General features: G+C 37.9%; 1 protein-coding gene across 11 annotated transcripts in view; it reads right to left on the reverse strand.

Moving 5' to 3' along the window:
- The window catches only part of ELAPOR2 (endosome-lysosome associated apoptosis and autophagy regulator family member 2), a 251,430-nt gene that overhangs the window by 66,799 nt on the left and 165,923 nt on the right, over positions 1–18,708 (reverse strand). For 10 of the 11 annotated variants that reach the window (XM_057304430.1, XM_057304429.1, XM_057304434.1 and 7 more), the window contains 2 exons: positions 17,701–17,821; positions 3,649–3,844 (listed from right to left, as the gene is read on the reverse strand). In XM_057304430.1, coding sequence (XP_057160413.1) covers positions 3,649–3,844; positions 17,701–17,821 — 317 coding nt within the window. Of the gene's footprint in view, positions 1–3,648; positions 3,845–12,134; positions 12,389–17,700; positions 17,822–18,708 lie in introns of those variants that run through there. The other variant, XM_057304435.1, reaches the window with a different exon arrangement.

Raw genomic sequence — 18,708 nt, forward strand, 5'->3', positions numbered from 1 at the left:
AGGGCCTTGCCCTAGACCAGGTATCAGCAAACTTTTTCATAAAGGGCCAGAGAAAAAATATTTTTGGCTTTGTGGACCATCTGTTCCTTCCTGCAATACTTAACTCTGCCACTGTAATTGAAAAGCAGCCCCAGACAAGGCATAAACAAATGAGAGCAGCTTTCTTCCAATATAACTTGGTTTACAAAAACAAAGGGCTCACAGGTCATAGTTTGCCAACTCCTGCACTAACAAAAGCTGTGACCTAGAACTAAAAGTGAAACCAATACAGAGCCACCCTAAAAAAATAATAAAACCAGTCCTGATGACATCAAGGTGCTCTTTCAGCACATAAACCACCTGCCAGAACAAAATGCAGCATCCTTAAAACAAAGAAAAAAATAATCCATATTCCCTACATCTTAACATCCACAATGCCCAAGATAACAAAAATTTACTAGACATGAAAATAAGTGGAAAAATATGACCCTTAATTGAGAAAAAAGACAGTAAAAAGAAACAGACAAGTATTTAAGACAGTTCTTACAAATATAGTCAACTATAAATAAAAGATGTATTCATACAGTGAGGGAAGGGATGGAGAATCTCGAGTATTTTAAGGGAAATAAGAGCCATAAAATAAACTAGATGGAAATTCTAGAACTGAAAAATCACAACATGTAAAATTTAAAATTCACCAGATGGGCTTAAGAGCAAGTTTGAGACTGAAAAAAAAAAAAAAAAGTTGGTGATAGAGCAATAAAATTTATGTAATCTGAAATATGAGAGAAAAAAATTGGGAAAAAAAGAGCCTCAGTGACTTTTAGACAATATCAAATGGTCTAACGTACATGTGATTAGAGTAAAAGAAGGAAAGATGGAGAGAAAAAGCCAGAGAAACATTATTGGTGAAATAATGGCTAAAATAATTCCACATCTGGTGACAGTATCAACCTACAAATCCAAGCAGCTCACTAAACTTGAGGTAAATACATGAAAACCAATGCCAGGCATGTCACAGTCAAACTGTTGAACTGCAAAAATACAGAGAACATTTTATAAATAAGCAGAGGAAAAAAGACACATTACATAGAAGGGAATTAATCATAAAAAATACAGCTAACTTTTCGTCACAAATAAGGGAGAGTTCAGAAGGCAGTGGGACATCTTTAAAGCACAGAAAGAGAAAAGTTCAGAGTCCGATGTCCAAGAAAATATTCTTCAAAATGGAGGCAAAAATAAAGCTATTTTTAAGTAAACAAAAAGCTAAAAGAATTTGTGAGCAGCACACTTGCATTGTAAGCAAGGATAAAGAAAATTTCATGGGTTGAAAAAAATAATCCTAAACATTCAGATCTATATAAAGGAAGAAGGAGCACCAATAATATGACTATGCAGACAAACATACAAAGCCATATTTTTTCATCTCTTAAGTTCTTTTAAAAACAACTGGTTATTTAACATACATTTCACTGTATGATAGGCTTTATAACATGTTTCTAAATATAATATATGACAATAGCACAGAGATGAGGGTATAACTGTAACTATTATTGTAAGTTTTACATCTTAAGTAAAAGTACAATAATAACTCTATGAAACACTCTCAGAATGCCTATTGTAATTTGTAGCCTTTGCAATCAAGATTAGCAAAGATATCTTAAGATATAAAAAAAAAATTAACCGTAAAAGAAAAAAATTTGATATTGTACTTTTTCAAATTTTAAACTTTTATCAAAAGACACCATTAAGAAAATGAAAAGGCAAATGCCACAAAGGAAATATTACATATACCTGTATGTATATGTATTTGCATATGCATGTATGCAAATATTATGTTAACTATCACATGAATATATATATGACAAGAACTCACGTCCAGAATACACAAAGAACTCATACAGCTCAATAATAAAATGAACCCCCAAAATAGAAAATGGGTAAAACATGTTGATATCTCACACACAAAAAAAATTAAACATATGGACAATGAATATATGAAACGTGTTCATGGGAAATGCAGATTAAAACTGCAAGAGGTATCACTTCACACACACACACACACACACACACACATACACACACACAGAAATAGTTAAAATAAAACAAGATTGACAAAACAAATGTTGGTAAATATGGAGTGTGACTAGAATTCAAATGTACCACTGGAGTCTACAGTGATACAACCATTTTGGAAAACTCTATAACTCAACCAACTAGGAATTAAAACAAGATTGGATGAATGGAAAAAGGAATGGAAAAAAGGATGAATGGAAAAAGGGAGATGAACACAGCAATGTCAAACTGATACTCACATTAAGAAAATTAGATGAGACAGTACATTGAAAAAGTTGTACTTATCATTAAATTTGTTTAATGAATAAACTACATATTCTAAGTAGAAGCAGCAGCTATGTCAACATCTCCCATCCACCAAAACAAAGATCTGAGATACCATAACATCCTACTAGTACCCTCCCTCTAAGGAGCAATTTTGTTTAAAAAAATTAAATTACATTTTAAAAATATATACACACATACCTAAGCACATATGTATATACATGTATATATACATATATGTGTGCATATATACAAAAATATATATACATACGTGTGTGTGTTTATGTATTTAGGGGAATAATACTGTTAATGATATCTAATGTCCCACCCCTATACATTGAAATGATTATCAGGAGAGTAAAAATGTCACTTGGCAGAGGGAGAAAGAGAGAGCACTGGAAAGGATTAAGGGAAGGTAGGAAGGAGAGAACACATCTTTCAGCACAGCTAAATAATTCCCCAGCATCCTTAGCTCATGGTAAAAATGTTGAGTTCCTGAGAAGCCATTCTTGTCAGAAGGTAACCAGAGGCCTGAAGTTTAATTCTCCCATGCATGGCCATATGGAAGGAAACGTTACATAGTCAATACAAGAGAACAGGAAGGATTACAGCCCAAAGATAAAGATTTTGCATCTTTTCAAAACAATTTAACATTCTACCAGTGTTGTCACAGGCAAAGCTAATAATCCCCTAAAGAAAGGAAGAAATTACAGCACAGGTAATGAAGTCAATAATATTGTAATAACTATTCATGGTAACGGAGTAACCACAGTTACCATGGTGAACATTTCATCATATATATAATCACTATGTTGTACACCTAAAACTACTATATGTCAACTATACTTCAATTCTAAAAAATTTTTTTAAAAGGTAGGAATTAAGCAAAGGAGCTTTCCACTTTATGTATTTAACCTACTCTTTCTTATAGGAGATAATAGAGTATCTACATGAAGATTACATGTTCTTCCTTTCAGAGAAGAAAAATTAATCTAAAATTACCCATCCGAAATTAGAGAAAGGTTTGTAGAAATACCACTGTCTTGAATGTTATATTATTAGAAAACTGGTTTGTTTTTCTATTAATAGCTTTACTGCATTTTTGCATACGGTATTCATCATGGCCTAAGAGCAATTATTTTAACCTCATGAAAATTGAGCTACGTTATCTGTAGGATCATCCCCCCCCCCAAAAAAAATGACTCTTTGCAATTAGCTTATCTATAATCCCAGTCAGTACCAAGATTACCCCCACATCTTTCTGGAAAAGAGCAACTACATGCTTCCCAAGTACTCAGTCAAGATCCAGAGACTCCTTTGGATTCTTACTTGTTACAGCCATCTGGTCTGCTGTCAGAAGGGCCGACCACAGTGTCCATGAATGTTGCAACGTTGGAAAATCCAGCTGGCAATTCGTCCCATTCATCAAATTTGATGCCACTGCCCAAGGAATAGGTACCTTCACCACACTTACTGCATACCTGGTTCTTCATTTCTAGATACTCTCCGGAAGCACAGGAGAAAGCTGGAAGGCAGAAGAATGCAGAACTCACTAGTCACTGTGTTCCTCCGTCAGTTTTGTCACCAGAATTATTTTTATAAAGCTGTGGTCATGCCACACCCTAATTAAAGCTTTCTAAAGTTGTTCTTATTACCACACATGCTTCATAATCTAGCCCCAACCTATTTTCCCAGGCTCATCCCTTGCCCCATCCTCTTCCAACCCTAACAAGATTCCTATAATTCCCAAAATAGGTCATCCCCTCTCTCTCTGCTGTGTTCTTTCTCCAGAGATGCTAACCAATCCATCTGTTCTACTTGCAAAATTCCCATTCTTAACCCCAAAATGACCCTCTTCATAAGACCTCCCTGCTCTCACCAGGCAGTCAGCCGGTCAGGTGTGTCTACCTCTGTGCTCCTACCATAGTCTTCTTACAGCACCTGCATTAAAGTGCTCATGCAGGCACACGCGTGTGCGAGCATGCATGCACACACGCCACGCACACGCGCGCACACATACACACACACACATAAGGTGATGTATATTATGTATCAGTTGATGTGAGACTTTGAGCTTCCAGAAAACAAGGATCATTATTTTTGGATTCCTAATTCTATCTGGCAAATATTAAGTCCAATAAAAGTTTGGTCCAGTGAGTGGAAACTAAATATAAAGGGGTAATAGGAGTGTTTCTCATGCAAGAGCCAAATCAGAATCTCCACTTTTTCAACATTCATGACTCCGACCTAGTCATTTCTACTACCTACATTTTATTACTGATGTCAAGCACTTGCTGATTCTGAGAACTAACTAAAACCAGAGACAGCAGGCCTGGGCATTGTGAAGAACAGTTGACACAGTTACAGAAAAGAAGGAGCTCTGCTGCTAAGTTATTAGTCATTCAACAAATGCAAATCTATGGCCCCCAAGTGGGTGGGTCTGTGTTCAAAGTGCTATTAGTGACTCAAACACAGCAAAGGGATTTCTAATCATTTAATCAGGATATTAAAGAAACAAGAACAAAATAAAACCTCCCAATTATTCCATAAAGAAAAACAAGTCTCCCAGCAGAGAGTGAAGGAGCAAAGCCTCACATTTAGATACATTCTTCTTTTATAATACATTTGGAAACTTAGAGAGAAATACAAACAAGTTAATTTTGAAAAACCAAAGAATGAGAGCTAAAACCCACAGCTGCCTACTTATTTATCCACTGAAAAATTACTATGTTTTTCTTCAGAAAAGCTTACGATGCTGTACAATGAAATTCTAACTCTCAAAACAACATCCCACAATTAGGTAAACATCAGAAAATAAGAAAAGGTTAGGCAAAAAATAGTGCATGCTGGCTACAAGGTCAAAAACATCATGGGACCAGGTTGTACTACTTCTTGTGACCTTAAGTGAGTTACTTCACTCTCTGGGGTCCTCAGTTTCTCTCTCTCTGAAAAATGAGATAATGATCATAGTACCGCTTCATATGGTTATACTAATGAAATAAAACATAGTATAAAGTGCTTGGCACAGTGCCTGGCATTTAATAAACACTCACTATAAGCTATTATTATCACTACCAGCACTACCAGCAGAGAAACACAGTAATGGAAACAATTGTATTTACCTTCTATCGTTTATAGGGCTTCTAGTAAACTGACACATACTATAATAAATCAAGCACCAACATTACACTGAATCAAGGGCCAGCAAACTCCAGCTCACAGGCCAAATCCAGCCTGCCTGTTTTTGTAAATAAAGTTTTACTGAAACACAGTCACAACCATTCATTTACATATTGTCTATGGCTGCTTTTGTACCACAGTAGCAGAGCTGAATAGTTGCAGCAAGGATTGTATCACCTGCTGGGCTGAAAATATTTACTTTCTGATAACACAATTTTATTTTTAGTTTAGTTAGAAGATAGTTTAGTCTAGTGTCCTAAACTGAACTTTTAATTAATAAGGAGTAATATTTTGTAAGGTGTTAAAAGGGACTCTGGAAGCTAAGAAGATTGTGTTGTGTTATTTCAGAGAGTTCATTGCCCCGTTAAAAGCACTGAGAATAGCCTCAACTCTTTCAGAGATGCTTCCTTCTCTAGACCAGAAGGAAAGCTGAAAGATAAAGCTGACAGTGAATGTTTTGAGTATTTATTACACAGTCAATTCTTTTTATTCATGGTAAAATCCAGGATTAGGCTCCTGTGAGACTCTGGTCACAGTATCTTCAGCAACAGATCAATACATAACCTTGTTTTATGTGTGTTTCAGTTGAAAAACATCTTATTTAATATACATTGTTGATTCATTAACATTGAACTTATGGCCAACAGCACTATAATTCATCCTTGAACTAAGCTTATTGAACCCACGTATTTTCTCCACGAGGCACAGCACAGCCTTCTTGCACTTACAAACACTAACTAGTACTGCAGCACATTTGGGAGCCTAATTTTAGATAGCAAAATCACCAAAAAAAAGTATAAAAATACAGAAAAAAGTGGCATTAGATTGTGAAGAGGACACTTGTTGACACTATGAGAAATAAGGCAGAAAGTGACTTTCTTTGGCAGAATTGTTTGACCTCAGCGGACACCATATGATCGGGTGACTCAAATTTTTGAATTTGAATTTGAATTTTTAAATTTGAATTTAAATTTTAAAGCTCTGTATATGTCAGCAAATGACTGTGAAAGTATTATTTGTACTGATGTGGGAGGTCACAAATAAGCTTTATAAAGTAGGTGAATTTGCAAATATTTCAGAGCGACATGTTTATAACAGACCTGTGAAGGAGAATGATATTATGTCCATTTACCAGAGGAGGAAAATGAGGCACAGTACATTTAAATAATCCAATTAGGAGGGTACCCATTAACAAGTGGCAAAACTGATATTCAAATTTAGGTCTGATTCCAAAGCAAGTGCCCCAAGAAAATTCAACTTAGGCAATTACTATAATCGATGCAAAAGTTCAAGCAATTTCAAATGAATCCATTATTATATTTGACATCATTCTCCATTTCCTGTCTTCAATTGTTGAACAGTATTCATTATTGTACATGTTGAGCAATAACCATTCCCTACCTTCAGATACCTTGTGGAATTTTTAATATATCACTCCTAAAACACACATTCATGGAATATTTTAGCAAGCTGCTAACTTCCATAAGTCTCAATATCCTCGTCTATGAAAGGAAGATAGTAATAGCATCTATTTCAAAGAACTGCTAAGGGTTTCAATGAGCTATTCCACATGAAGCACTTAGCACTGTGCCTGACATAAAGCACTCACTGTATTATTATTAATACTACAATTCCAGGGTCTGGGGCAATAAGAATTTTGCCACCAGCCTGACGATTTTATATCTCCTTAGAATAATTATGTGATCAAAGCTAGTCAAATGGGTATGGGGCCTTTAATGACACCGGGAAACTGAGGAGTCTGAACTTTTTGTATTTTAATCATTTGCTATTCCTCAATCTTTTTTGCACCCTGGAAGCCAGCTCTCAAGCCACATGTCAAAGGAGGAGAAGAGCCACACGTTCTTGCTAAACACAATTTACTCCATGAGATTATGTCAGCACGGCACTGCCCACCTCTCTAGGCAGTCACCAGTGATGACCAGCTTTCCCTTTTCTAGTATATTCCATCTTAGCTGACACCACTTCCTTTTTCTTTTCTTTCTTTTTTTTTTTCCCCCACTTTCTACTGCAACACTGCTCTCTTGGCCTCTGATTTTTAGCTGGATTATAGAAGTTTCTACAATCTTAGGCATGACACTCTTTTCATTCAGATTTCTTTAGAGTATAACATTGGACCCTTTCAACAAAAGCAGGATGATAGACAGTTATTGTAAGTAGTTGTTTTAACTGTTGTAAATGTCAGTTGATTAGGTTTCATTTGAACAATTAATCATTTCTAAAATAAATACAATTTTTCTTCAACAACCTCAAAATCCTAGAGTATCTGAATTGAATTAAAGTTAAGCAGACTCCAAAGTTCTGCCATAAGAACAGAAAAACCTGATTTGCATAAGGTCACACACTAAGTAACAATGGGCTCAGCGCGGGATTTCACAATATTTTCCCTAAGTACCCAAAGAAAGACTGATGTTGAAAATCCATCCTCTTCAAGTCTAAATTGTAACCAAGAGGTCATGTGCTAAAGTCAGTGTCCTTGTTCTCAGCTTTATGCCTCTATTCTGACCTCAATTTCTGCTACTGCAAATCCGGAAAGGTTGAAATGTGCAGGTGTGAAGAATCAGATATGGAAAAAAAGCATTTATATTCATCTGTCACCAACTAGCAAAGGGCTGGCGCAATTAACTTAACCCTCTGTGCCTTCATTTGTTCACATTCCAGTGAGAATATCACTTTGCTTCCTCCATCATAAGACTGCTGTGGTACCATGAGACACTGGAAACCACTCTGACAGTGAAAAGGGACATGAAAATTCAAAACATCACTATTATGCAACCACCCAGTACAATGTACTAAACAACAGCTACTGAATTCATCATTTCTATGCTGATTATCATCTATGATTTATGCCTAACAATAAAGAATATCTATTTAATCTTCTCACCACAAGGGCCTTTTAATTTTGCTTTTTCTTCCTCCAGAGACCTCATGCTTTGAAAGATGATATTAATTACATTTATTCATAATTCATCTATTTTTCTATTTAATTCAAGATTATTCATTACTGAAATTTGTTTTCTGAACAGTAAACAGCAATAATCATAGTAATAAAAGAATTTTCAATTATTTTTTTAAAAAATTTTTCTAAGTAGGCTCCACACTAGGCGCAAACTCATGATCCTGAGATCATGACCTGAGCCAAAATCAAGAGTTCGATGCTTAACTGACTGAGCCACCCAGGTGCCCCCCAAATTATCAATTTTTAATGGGATGCTAATGAATTAGGAAGTGTATACAATGTCATTACAGGTAAGTATCTGGGAATCACAGTATATTACAGGAAGTCATTCAACAAATACTTCTTGAGTACCTAGTATTTGGTTGGCAAACACTAGAGACTAAGGATATTTTGGAAACAATCCCTACTCTGATGGAGTTTCTATTTTAATCTAGTCTAGACTTATCTTCCTCAAAATAGATTCAAAATTTATATTCATGAAACTAAATTCACTGTAAAATCTATCTTATCTGTTAACCTAAGTTAATACTAAATAAAAAATAATTATATACATTTAGGGGAAATAAATAATTAAATCAATTCCAGAAATAAGCAAATATGCCTCTTTTTCTTCAGTTGTTTAGTTTCATTTAAATAAGAATAGAGTAAGTTTAAAAAATTAGGTTAAAGCTGTAGACACTGCTGTTATTGATTACACCACAAGTATACTCTTACAACCATTATTATTCACTGCCATTGAGGGCAGTAAAAACAGGGACTGTAATGCGTAGTTTGTGGGCCGCAAAAATGATACGTTTAACCTTTATTAATCATTCAGCCCATCAATTATCATTATCAAATAATTAAAACTTCAACTGCCTGCCAGGTTTATTATTATAATTCTCACTGAAAACAAAGTAGAAAGTGGCATCTATGAGAAATCGAACACAATACTGAGCCCAGCAAGTCTCAGCTCTTCTTTTTCCTCTCTCAGTGCTAGTGATGAAGAGAACATTGGAACACAGCATTTTTAAGTTCCTACTTGTGAAATTCTTTAAAAAGAAAAAAAAACAAACAAACAAACTATGAAACGCGCGGGTGGCTCAGTTGGTTAAGCATCTGCCTTCAGCTCAGGTCATGATCCCAGGGTCCTGAGATCGAGTCCCACATCAGGCTCCTTGCTCAGCAGGGAGCATGCTTCTCCCTCTGCCTGCAGCGCCCCCTCTTTGTGCACTCTCCCTCTCTCTCTCTGACAAAGAAATAAATAAAATCTTAAAAAAAAAGAAAGAAAAAAAGAAAAACTGTTTTAATATCTCTTTTTATAAAAATGAAAGGGAGACATATAAACAAGTACATTAATACAAACCAGTTCTGGCTCATGTTCTCTAATTCCCTGTTCTCTGAAAAGAGTATTTAGTAAAAGCACTGTCTCTACATCTCTGAAAATGAATTCTCACCTCTAACATCCTTTCCACCGACTGGGTCCTCACACAGTCCTGTCAGGTAGTATCATATGACTGTCCCTATCCTTCCTCAAGGGGACTGATGGGCCGGAATATCCACCCCCTCCCCCACACAAAAAACCCCACCAACTCCTGCCTGGAAAAATGATCCATGAAACACGAGAGAGAACAATCCCCATTAAATTAGTTTCCAACTTTTCATGAGAGAGCTAAGGTAGTGTTCATCTTAAAAAAAAAAATGGATTTTATTGTGGCTTCCTGACCTAAGTGTTTGATGGGGGAGAAGACCAATTCCAGTCCATCGGGCACAAGATGACCTAAGTTTTATAGAAAAAAATACAGCTGAGAAGGTCAGGGGAAGGAAAACGTTGAGAGTACTTCATGAGGTCACCAAAGGGGGCAGAACAATGCATTTGCAAAATCAGTTTTCTCAACTTCTAATTATGTCCTAACACTTTGATTCTTATCATCCTGAACTTTTCCTCTTTCTTAGAAGGTGTCCGTCATCCTCTACTTCCTAATAGTCTTGCTGCCCTTGATTCTGCAATTTTAAGGGCTGAGTTCTCTCATCTCCTTATAAAACATGTTTTTCAGAGAACCCCCCTCAACCGTAGCTCCCATCAAACAACTGACGTCAAGCCTGATTTTTGAGCTGTTCTTTTCATAATCCTGTTCACTCAGGCCTTTCACCTGCCACTGCTGTGCTGCAGAACCCATTAACTTCAACACTCTTCCCACCTGGAACTTGAGGCATCAACATTCCAAACAAAGCCGACCGAGGACTAAATATTCCTGTCCTTTTCCATACAGAATGAACTTTCACAAATCTGATCAGATCTCTGTGTTTCACCTATAGAATGAAACAGCGAAGTCAGTCTCTAATTTAGGACACCCCAGGTTTCTAATCCACAAACAGTCCAGGGTGCTGGAGCTATGTGAGGAGCCTTGAGAGGGTTACAGCTTCATCTCTTGAGATGAATGAAAAAGGACTCATCTAAATTAAGAATTTCTATAGTTGAAGAAAGTACCCATTTTTTTCCTAATAGACACTGAATACTGAAAGCATATTATATGTATTAAGCACTAACAATACTCTAGGCACAGGGGGGAAAACATTAACTAACCAACTTCTCATTGTATATGAGGATGTAACTACAAATGTGCCCTAAATTCTGAATGTTATTCTTTTACCTTTCAGAGAAATATATACAATTAAGAATGAAATCTACAAGATCATTTTTCTGAATGTTATTCTTTCACCTTTCAGAGAAATATATACAATTAAGAATGAAATCTACAACGAGAGCATTAATCCATTAAAATGACCCACAAAGCAATATATCTGAGCCTTTACATGCTATTTTTTTTAAATCATTTGGGTATCCATATATTAACTTGCATCACAATTCAGACAAGAGATAAATGTTCGGGAAGCATGGATGCCTCAAGAAGGGGGACTAAGACCAGTTCAGTATATGCTGTAGTATATTCTGAAGAGTCAGGACACCATAGAAGTTAAGAACATGAACCCAGGAGCTGGACTGCCTGGGTTCAAATCCCCATTCTGCCAAGTACCTACTTCATAAGGTTGTGGTGATGCAGAAATGAATTTGAGTGAATACAAGTAAAGCAGTTACAATTGTGCCTGGCATGTAGCAAAGAATGATTGGTCATTATCATTTTACATTATTATTACTATTAAGTTATATTACAGTTATGATTCCTGGCACTATAGGTTATATGTATCACCTCATTTAACTCCCTTGGACACCCATGAATAGCTGTCTCCAGGTCAAAGTCCTTGGTATGACACACAGGAGCCTGTGAGATTTGCCAGAAACTCTGTCCTCTCTCAGACTCTCCCTGACAGCCAGCCATGCAGCTTTCACAAAGCACCCAGTTTTGTGGGTGCTGCCCCCAATCTGCACCTTTGTCCATGTTTCCTATGCCCCAAATGCCACTTTGCATCCCTGAATTTAAAACTTCTTTTGGGGTTTGCTTCAGAGGTCCTCAGAGAATTAACACATATGGCCCATTAAATATGGCATTTATTAACTCAATCCTCAGTAAGGATTTTTCACATGAACAACTTTTCCGTAACAATTCTTAGTAATAATTCTTTCTCAGTAACAATTTTTCATATGAACCTGCCTAGGCTTAGATAATTTTCCGAGGTCATTCAGCTGATAACAGATGACTCTGAACTTCAAACTTACATCTGCTTCACTGTGAGCCCTCTTCCTGCGAGCGGAAGTCGTCCATCTCTCCTTGGTAAGATCACCTCAGGTATTTCCATCTTTCATTCACTCTGCCCCTATACCATAAGTAACTTATTACTTATTTGCTCTCTTATTAGATTGAAAGGTCACGGAAAACAGCAATCCTTTTAAGTTTATTTTTGGATCCCTATTGTCAAGAATATGGGAAATGATAAATGTTTGTTCAGTGAATGAATTAAAGCCCAATAAATAGCTGTGAACTAAATATTTTGCCCAAGACATACAAGTTGGTTGCAGATCTGGAATTTAATCTCAGGTGTTCACCACATCTGACCATCATCACCCATGGGAGGTCTTTAACTAGACACCAGTACAGTAAGATGGCCAATGAACCCTGTAGAGCAAAGAAATTACATGAAATTAGTTAAATCTGGTATAAGTAATGCCATATAAAAATTTACTAAATTAGGAGCCCTTGGGTGGTTCAGTCAGGTAAGCCTCCAACTCTTGGTTTCAGCTCAGGTCATGATCTCAAGATCTTGAAATTGACCCTACGTCAGGCTCTATGCTCAGTGCATCGAGTCTGCTTGTCCCTCTCCCTCTGCTCCTCCCCCCACTCTCTCTCTCTAGAATAAATAACTAAAATCTTTTTTAAAAATTACTAAATTATCCAGGAATGTATGTTTACACCTGTGTTTTCCAAAAATTACATCTGCAGAAATTAGCATGTGGGGTCCAACTACACATTAGATAAAAGAGGCCTGTAATCAACTAAACTTGGCAAACTGAGTAAGACAGGATGCACTTAACACACAAGAAATGTTCTATATGTGTTTATTAGGTTTCTGAGAGACTTCAGTATGAAAATGTTCACTGCATTCCCCCGTGAGGGGATTCACCATTTTCCAAACTTAACTCGTATTTCACCACAGAAAACCCTGAAATACTTCTTTGTTTCCATGAAGTATTTCTCGGGGTCAGTAGTCCCTGGAACAGACTCACGGCATGCTCCGTGATCGGCACCCAGCACCATGTGCTCAGGGCGCCCACGTGCACATGCTCCTGTACCAGCAACAACGTTCACACAACAGAAACACACTAGGAGTTACATCCTGGGGAAAAGCCTACAGCAGCAAGAGCTTCAATGCCAAGGAATGGATTTCTCAATCTCCCACTCAGAAAGCTAAAGCCGAATCTCTCTCCCTGAGAAGCCTTCCCCTTCCTTCACTTCTAAACTGAAATCAAAAGCTATTGACCCAAACTTGTCATGAGTTACTCTGCTTATAAATATGTAAAAATACAGATCTGAGAGAAATCAAGAAGAAGGAAAAAAATTTATATTCGAGTTTTTTTCTACTCTGCACATGAGCGCTTTTTGATCCAAGAAAACCAAATATTAGAACTTTATAGAAATATTAAAGTACAAGATTAAAAATGCCCACAAGACTATGGCCAATTGGATGACAACATATCAAATGGAATCACAGCTATCTTAAAGAGTCATCCTCAATTAGACAAGTGTGTAATGGTTGTACTCAAAGTCACGCTGACTAATATTTGAGGGAGTAAGCAATAGAAGGTAACTCCTAAGAGGAAGACGTATCTCATCATGTTTATTTCCCCTTCAGGGTTCTAGATTTTTCTGAAAATACGTAAGGAAATAGGTAGAGGAATTCTCTCCCCACTCCTAGTAGCCAGGCTTTTCTTTCTTTCTTCTTCTTCTTTTTTTTTTTTTTTTTTTTTAAGATTTTACTTATTTATTTGAGAGAGCGAAAGAGCAGGCGGAGGAGCAGAGGGAGAAGAACAAGCAGACTCCATGCACTGAGCTCAGAGCCGGACGTGGGGCCTGATCCCATGACCCTGAGATCATGACCTAAGCTGAACTCACCAGGGAGAGACTTAACAGACTGAGCCATCCAGGTGCCCCCAGGCTTCTATTTGTAAGGTTTGGTTTGGTTTGAGACAAAAGGGCCTTTTCTCCAGTGAGAGAGCGATAGAGAGAAAGGAAGAGAGAGAAAGACAGAGGGGGAGGGAGGGAAGGAGAGATGAGGGAGGAGAGAGAAGGTATCCCCACTCAGGCAAGCATTCCAAAACACTGTTGTGTCTAATGATCTAAGAAGGTCAAGGAGACCCCAAAGAGTCAAGGGATGATTTTAGGGAAGTGACCCAACAGTAGAGAAGAAATAGAGTAAGGATGGCGGTTATATCCTCTTCTTCTGAGGGAAGACGAGGAGTGTCGTAGTTCAGAAATGGCATGCTGTCTTCTAGCTGTGTCTGAGCAATACCAAGACCTCAGTGATGGGGGATCCCACCAACACAAGACTCTTGGCACCAGGGCTTCGGAGAAGCAGCAAAGTTCTCTAAGCTAAGTCTGGAATCAGCAGACAGAAGGAGGGACATGAGGGCATCTCAGTGGCCTGCCCTTTGAGCAGTACCACCTAGAGACTGAGGAGCTTTCCACAGCAGAGGGGACAGGAGGACGACAGGAGCCACTGTCAGTTAATAACCAGAGGCCTCTCCGTGCCGTTTCCTGAGCCCTATAAGCTTGCAGCTCACAGCCCACCCATGGTTCTAGCACAACACGAGCTTCATTAACTTCACTTCAAGAAGCCCTGCAGCCAGAGTTTATACGATTTTTTAAAATAACAATTATATAATATAGCTTGCCCTTCGATTTCCTGAAAAATTTACAAGTGCTACTTCAACATTCCTATAAGCCTTTTCCTAAGGAAAGGCCTGTACTGCTTTCTTTTGATAAGAAAGAAAAAAGTCTCCCCAATTACATTCTGACGGGTCTACAGCAATTTCAACTGAGGCCAAACTCTGGGTTTGACTTCCTTTGGAGACATTGGGACACGGGGAAAGTAAGCCCTACACAGTCCTTGCCCTAGACAGTCCTCACTGATTTGAAGCTGCCACACGCCATAGTTTTATTTTTTCTTTGTGACCCAACTGCTATACCATCTCATTATGGCACGACTGCTGAGTCTAGCAGCTACGGGCATCGCTCGCCATCCAAGGTCTTGGCATTGTTCAGGCACGGCTTACAAGCAGCATGCCATTCCTGAACCAGGACGCTTTTACCCTCCTTTGTCCTTGAAGCACAAGAGTGCCTACAGTTTTCCCTTGAAGATACCCACCAACAGCGCCTTACATCTCCCACATGGGGCCCTGCAAGGCCCGCCATCCAGAAGTGGCAGTCTAAATCAGGGGATAAGAGACAGGCTCTGGAGTCAGACATGTCTGGATTTGAATCCCAGATCTGCCACATCCTGGCTCTGAGACCTGTGGTAAGGTACTTCCTTCTTTAACTGAGTTTTCTCATCAATGAAATGGAAACACCAATATCTACCTGAGAGGGTTCTTGTAAGGATACAATGGGACTAAGCGCAGTGTTTAGCATACAGTCCATGCATGAGAAATGACAGCTATTCTTAGCAATAGAAAATCTAAGGCACTGAGGAAATACTCAGTTATCACCCTAACTGCATCTGCAGTACTTTAATGGCTAGGAACATGGTAAGCACCATGTTTAATGCTATGAATTAACTGAGCTGCTAAGTTACTTAGATATGCGATGCTTTTTGTGCATTGTAAAATAATTTATATTTGTATACCTTTACCATATTAAAAAAAAAGTCACATTTTAGAGGCCAGACCAACGGTTTCTAGAGCAGACATAATCATATTATGTGTAAATCGCTGAAAATTCGGATTTCAGACAAAACACCAAAATAAAAAATGTTCCCAGCCATGACATAAGTATTGTCATTTTTAAAGTCAGCATCATTTTTAAAGTAATAACTAACAGAGACTTGATAACAAGTCAATTTTTTTTTTGAAAAGTTCCAGCTCCAGTATCAGATTCATAACATTATCTGTGGAAAACTATACACTTTCCATGTTTCCACGTCTAAATAACATGCAAAAAAGGCCATCCTCAAATAGAAATAATTCCTATTTAAGCATCAATTCTATGACAGATTTTTGAACCTTTGGCCAATAAATGTAATCAGTGGAATGCTAATAAGTGTTTCACAGCTAGCTCTCGGGGGAAGAGAGGCACATGATTTGTAGTGTTCGCCAAATCCCATGGTGTAAAATACTCTGAACAGGCCCATTTCAAACTAACGATCAGCTCTCAAAAGCCAGTGCCGGCCAGCACAGCATGAGGAGCAGTGTTCGTGATGGTTCAGTAGTCCACCCCCCACCCCCACGCACACCCATGTTGTTTACAAGGGAACCAAGGAATTAACCCACAAGTAAAAAGTAAATAGAGATAAATAATATACCAATTTTCTAGGAAAGTAACCGAAGCATTTTACAACAACCTAACTCCATAAGTATTTTGCGGACGGTTTCCATTTTGCACACAAATCCTCCCTTATTGAGAGCTGATGCTCTTTCTGCACAGGTGCTGAAAACACCCCAGGCTAGTAGAGACTTATTCTAATCTGACCCCACTCTCCTCTTGAGTCTTACTAGACTGAACTCTTTACCTAGCTACAGGGATCCCAGGTTCTCTCTGTGTTCATTTAGTATCATTCACTAAAAATAATGGTTTTCTCCACTAATTTTCCCCATGAGACTACTACTGCCTTCCTGTCTCCCTTTTTTCAGTAAACCTACCACCTAGGCCAATACTCCTCTCACCAGTAAGAGAGACATATTCTATGAATGGGAAGGAATTAACTATCATTTTATAATTTACTTATCCATCTGCTCTTTTATTTGGAAACAGAAAAACTAAGCTTTTAAGAAGACCGTTTGAGAGACAGCAGGAAAACCAACATAACCTCAGTCTTACTTTTCAGCTTTGAACTCCAATTTACCCCAAGACCTACTTCACTGCAGGAACCCATCACTCACCAAATGAAAGGATTAAAAAAAAGCAGAGTTTACAAATGAAAACAAATTTAATAACCTATTTCTCTACTCATTCATAATGTTGCCCTTCCAACCTGTTTGTTGCTAACACAAGCTACTGAATGAGATATTCATCAATTCTACCATCTCTCCGTAGGTTACACTAAAAAGACAAATTACACGATGTCTAAGGATTAAAAAAAGAAACCCACTGCTAAATGGCGGAGTTTCGTGCATGTGCATGGATGCTGGTGATGAGAGCACAACCATGGGAATGTACCGCATGCTGCTGAGCTCTACACTAAAAAATGGCTGAGATCGTAAATTTTATGTTATATATATTTTCCCGAAGTTTTTGAAAACTTTTTTAAAATGTAAAGAAAAAAAATCCATTAAAGAGAGATTCTGCCATTCGACTCTCCAAAGTTTCAACTGAGATAGTAAACCAGATCTTAAACAGATTAAAAAAAAATACATACATAAATAAAAATAGCATCCTTTAATTTTGCCTGTGTCTCATTACAGACTTCAGGCATAAGCTTAGGCACCGAGTGTTAAGAAGAAGCTTTTGCTCTGCTAGACATCAATGCTCTATGTTCCTTTTTCCCAAAGTCTTTTATATCCATTTACATTCACTTCTGGGCTGAAGGGATACAGTTTAATCAGGAAAACAAATGGTGCAAACGTCAAAACATACTGCATTCTTTGCCTCTCACGGGGTCAGGCAGGCCAGAGCAGTCCACTGCAGAATTCGGAATGGCAACTCTCCACCTGGAGCCACTGCTGTCACATTCTGTGTATTCAAAGTGGTAATCGTTCTGCAAACAATCACAGAAACAAGCCTTTGTTAGAGCTAGTTCTCATGGGACAACTGTGCTTTCTCCATCACCCCCAAACTGCCTGCAAAGCTGATTCCAAAGTGTCCTCTTTGCTTGGCTCTCATTCTTACCCTCTTCCATTCACACCAAGCAGGGCTTTGTGTTTTGTTTTGTTTTGTTTTATCAAAAATTATCAGGCCAGGCAGTGAGTAGGTTGAGGATAGGATGAGGGACAGTCAATGCACTGAAGCTGTGACCACTGACCTTTAGTTTCACCTCCCCAAAAAGGCTACACTTCCTATTTCTCTTGCAGATTTTTTAAGCTCCAAATAATTGATAGATGTGATTCTAAGAGCTAAATAATACTCGGAAACTGAATGCCACCACTGTCCCCAGTTTTTCAAAGAAAGAGCAAACTATTCCCACTGACCTAATTCTCACTCTGTTTAAAATTTAACAGCAGGTATAATAATGAACCATCCAAATGCTAGTAAAGGATGAGCAGTTTTTAAGCACCTTTCCCAGGCTCCATACACATCCACCACCGCAGGCTGCCATCAATCACAGACTATAAAAGAGACATTTATTACAAATGCCAAATTAAGACCAACCCACTTATCTCTAGCCTCTGGACGCTTTAAAATTTTCACAATGACCTCCTCCCCTGGTCCGAGCACATTACATGTGTGAGATGCTTGAACTGAGGGGGAGCAAGGACACAACGTCATTGGAGCATTTTGAGAATGAAAGAAATTCTAAACCTTCCCTCAAATATTTTCAGTTCAACATCTTATTTATTCGGTTTAATATCTTGGATGTTGCCATTTGGATTCATCCACTCTATTCTGCCTCCCTTACTGTATCAGTGACCAAAGAGAACAGAAATA

The sequence above is a fragment of the Ursus arctos genome, unplaced genomic scaffold (genome assembly GCF_023065955.2).
Source record: "Ursus arctos isolate Adak ecotype North America unplaced genomic scaffold, UrsArc2.0 scaffold_3, whole genome shotgun sequence".
In the NCBI taxonomy this organism is placed as follows: domain Eukaryota; kingdom Metazoa; phylum Chordata; class Mammalia; order Carnivora; family Ursidae; genus Ursus; species Ursus arctos.